The sequence below is a fragment of the Apium graveolens genome, chromosome 2 (assembly GCF_009905375.1).
Source record: "Apium graveolens cultivar Ventura chromosome 2, ASM990537v1, whole genome shotgun sequence".
NCBI lineage: Eukaryota > Viridiplantae > Streptophyta > Magnoliopsida > Apiales > Apiaceae > Apium > Apium graveolens.
In genome coordinates this window covers 249,867,745-249,870,923 of record NC_133648.1, presented here as the reverse complement: position 1 = coordinate 249,870,923, position 3,179 = coordinate 249,867,745, and the positions used below count along the sequence as shown (strand labels likewise).

At 33.7% G+C, this 3,179-nt stretch overlaps 1 protein-coding gene across 1 annotated transcript; it reads right to left on the bottom strand.

Moving 5' to 3' along the window:
• Positions 1-1,523: 1,523 nt before the first annotated feature.
• On the bottom strand, positions 1,524-2,406 carry LOC141699747 (uncharacterized). The gene is made up of 2 exons (XM_074503596.1): positions 2,156-2,406; positions 1,524-1,998 (listed from the first exon to the last, which is right to left on the bottom strand). Exons 1-2 carry the CDS (start codon positions 2,404-2,406, stop codon positions 1,524-1,526), a joined length of 726 nt encoding a protein of 241 aa, XP_074359697.1.
• Positions 2,407-3,179: the final 773 nt, after the last annotated feature.

Sequence of the window (3,179 nt, the reverse complement as noted above, 5' to 3'; positions counted from 1 at the left end):
AGTTTTTCCTTTTGTTTAAAATCATGGGCAAAGAATTTGACATGGGATACTCTTCCTTAATTGTACATTACTTGTTATACTCGGTGCCCGATTTATCATTTTTTTAGTAGTCTCCGCACAATGTGAGAAGTAGAGCAAATTGATGTTTAATTTTAGCAGTAGTAAACATCGAGGTATGTAGAATTTGGTATATGAATTCACAATTGTAGTTTTTTATTTTGTTTAAAATCATGGCCAAGTCATTTGATATGCGATACTCTGTTGTAATTGTACAGTACTTGTTGTTATACTCGGTGTAGAATTTCGATAATTTAGTAATGGTGAATACAATGGCCTTTAGTAATAGTGAATACTTGTTGTTCTACTCTATTTTTTCAGTCGTGATACCATAGACGGATTTCCAAAGTTTAGTTTGTTGCAATGGGTATAATGATTCGAATGTGTTCCTCATGCTTGCTACTTAATTGACACTTGATTTAGTATATTTTTTCTGGCAAGTAAATATCGGAACAGTCTTGCTACTTTTTAGATGAATTAGGAGATGATAGTGTTACAGAGACTCCGACTTATAATTATTATCATTTTATATGAGCTATATTGCTTGTTTATATTGCAGATATGAGTGGAAATACTGATTTCCGTAGTGCAAACATGCAAACCTTGAAAGATTCAGATATGGTAAACTAAAATTTTCTATCAATCCTTGTAATGTACTAAAGTATATTCATCATTTTTAACTCTACATATTATGTGTGCTCTTTATTCAACATTACATCAGCTTAGGTACTTTAGCGAGGAAAATCCATCATTCTTTGTAACTCTCCCAGGTGATGACAGAGACCTTCGTGAAATGGTATAATTTACTAATATAATGCTAATGTGTATTCTACTATCATTTTATCTTATTGCATGCCTGAAGAGTTTAATGATATTGTATGATTTAAAAGTACTAATGTGTAAACAAATTTGTCAATTTCCAGAAACTACCTGATAACTTCGTTAATAGTCTTCCAGAATCTATTCCAAGTAAAGTAATTCTTGTACTTGCTAATGGACATGAAACATATGTGAATTTCAAGAAGTCGGAACAGTCTCTCTGTCATATGAAAGAGTTCAACATTGATTGTCGAGGTTTGTTCGGTTCCACTGTGATTTACTCTTAAAGGGCAACTGGAAATTCTTTATGAATTGTTTGAAGGATGACCTCTGCGAGGTTATATACTTCAAGAATAGGACAATTCCACGCGACACTTTTTATGATCAAGGTACTATACACAAACTTAATAAAAATCTTGTTGGACTACAATGATTAAAATAAAGTTTCTTATGAATGATATATTTTTTCAGATTTAATGACTAGTATCGGATGGAAGTTCCTGGTGTTTCTTAACAATCCTGCATTTCCACTTAGACTGCCCAGGTAGCCAAGTAAAACCTCGTGGGAACTTCTGTTAAGTGTAATCCCGAGAACCGGGAACAGTTTTGTTGGCCACAAATCATGCTTCTAACTTACTTTTCCTGTTTCATGCCTTAGTTGCTACTTCTTCCAAAGTGTCATTAATATTGAAGGTAACATTTTTGCCTCCTTCTACATGGACGGGTAAACGCTCAATGGAAGGATAACGATAATGAATATCATATCCTAATAATCTCCGGGCAGCTTCGGATGCACAAACGTAACGACCATCCAGAAAATGTCTCACCTCATCAATAGTTTTACCCTTTTCTGAATTTAAAGTCAATCCTTTTTTCCTCCATATCATCATTGTTGTTGTGTCATAACCCTTTAAACAATACTTGAATAGATATTTCAAAGAGCGAGAATTGTTGCAGATTTCCAAGTTCATATGACACTGAAAGTATAGTAACAGATCACGATTATAAGGTACAACAAATTGATTGTCCAGTTGTTGCTTGTTCTTCTCAACAGTCCTGTCCATCCTTCTCCTCCGATAAACAGGAAATCCACAGTCATCAAAGAATGTGTGACCATTGTACCTATGCGTAAAATTGGTTTAAACACAAATATAATTAGGTCTGCTTTTACATTTACCATAATGATGATATTTTTTTCCAAAAAACTTTGGATAATTCATTGCAGATACATAAAAGTATGTCCTGATGGTCATGTATCATGTAATTTATTTGAATATACCTCTTTGGGAAATGACGACCGCATTTTCCATCCGACATACACGGAGAATACGAAAAATCCTGTCCACATGGCCCATGTATCATGTAATTTTTAACACCATTGTACCCGGCCTGGTCAGTTTCCTTATGCGGGATTTCAGCAGACTCCAAATCATCAATCTGCTCTATCGTATTGGGACGATCATCATGATGTAGCCAAATTAACATATAAGTGTGAGGTAATCTTCTTTTTTGGAACTCAATCACGTACATAGCCGTTACACAAATTTCATAATTTAATAGAGAATATAGTGTAAAATCATCTATTATAGGTTGTTTTGTAAAAGGGTTAAAATACTCACGTCCGGTGCATTTTCCAAAGTAATTTTGATTTTTTATTAAATCAACCAATTGATCTAGCTTCATTTTAAAACACGGGCAACCACACCCGGAGCATCTGCAACATTAACGCCCGACATATGTTGGAGCTTACTCTGAATTTCTGGCCATTTAGTGTTGCAGGTCATTGTCAAGAAGAAAGAATGATGGATGACCAATACTACGACATATAACAAGAGAGTCTTTAAAATACTGGGACATATATCTCCGAAAACCTGTGAATGTAGCAGGTAAAATTATATTCTTCCTTTGGCATGTTGTATCAGAATCATCTTTTCTCAAGGAGTCGTGTATTAAATTATATAGATCAGATCGAATAGTTTTATGATTCTGTTTAATCCATTCTAGGCAGTACTGTTCAACTGCGGTGAATGCATCAACAATATATTGTTGTCATAAACGACCACTCAAGTGAGGAGATAATCCTACAGAATAAATTTTAAAATCTTATTAATACCAATCTACAATCTGTATATAGCTATCATCAATTTACATTCCTATATGATCGAAAAATAAAATTGACAATTTTTTTTAACGTTTATAACAGTAATGTAGTACCTTCAGTTAGTCTGATCATGAGTTTGTAGACATAATATTTCCGCATTGAAACATAACATCTCTGTTAGGATAAATGTAAAGGATACTGT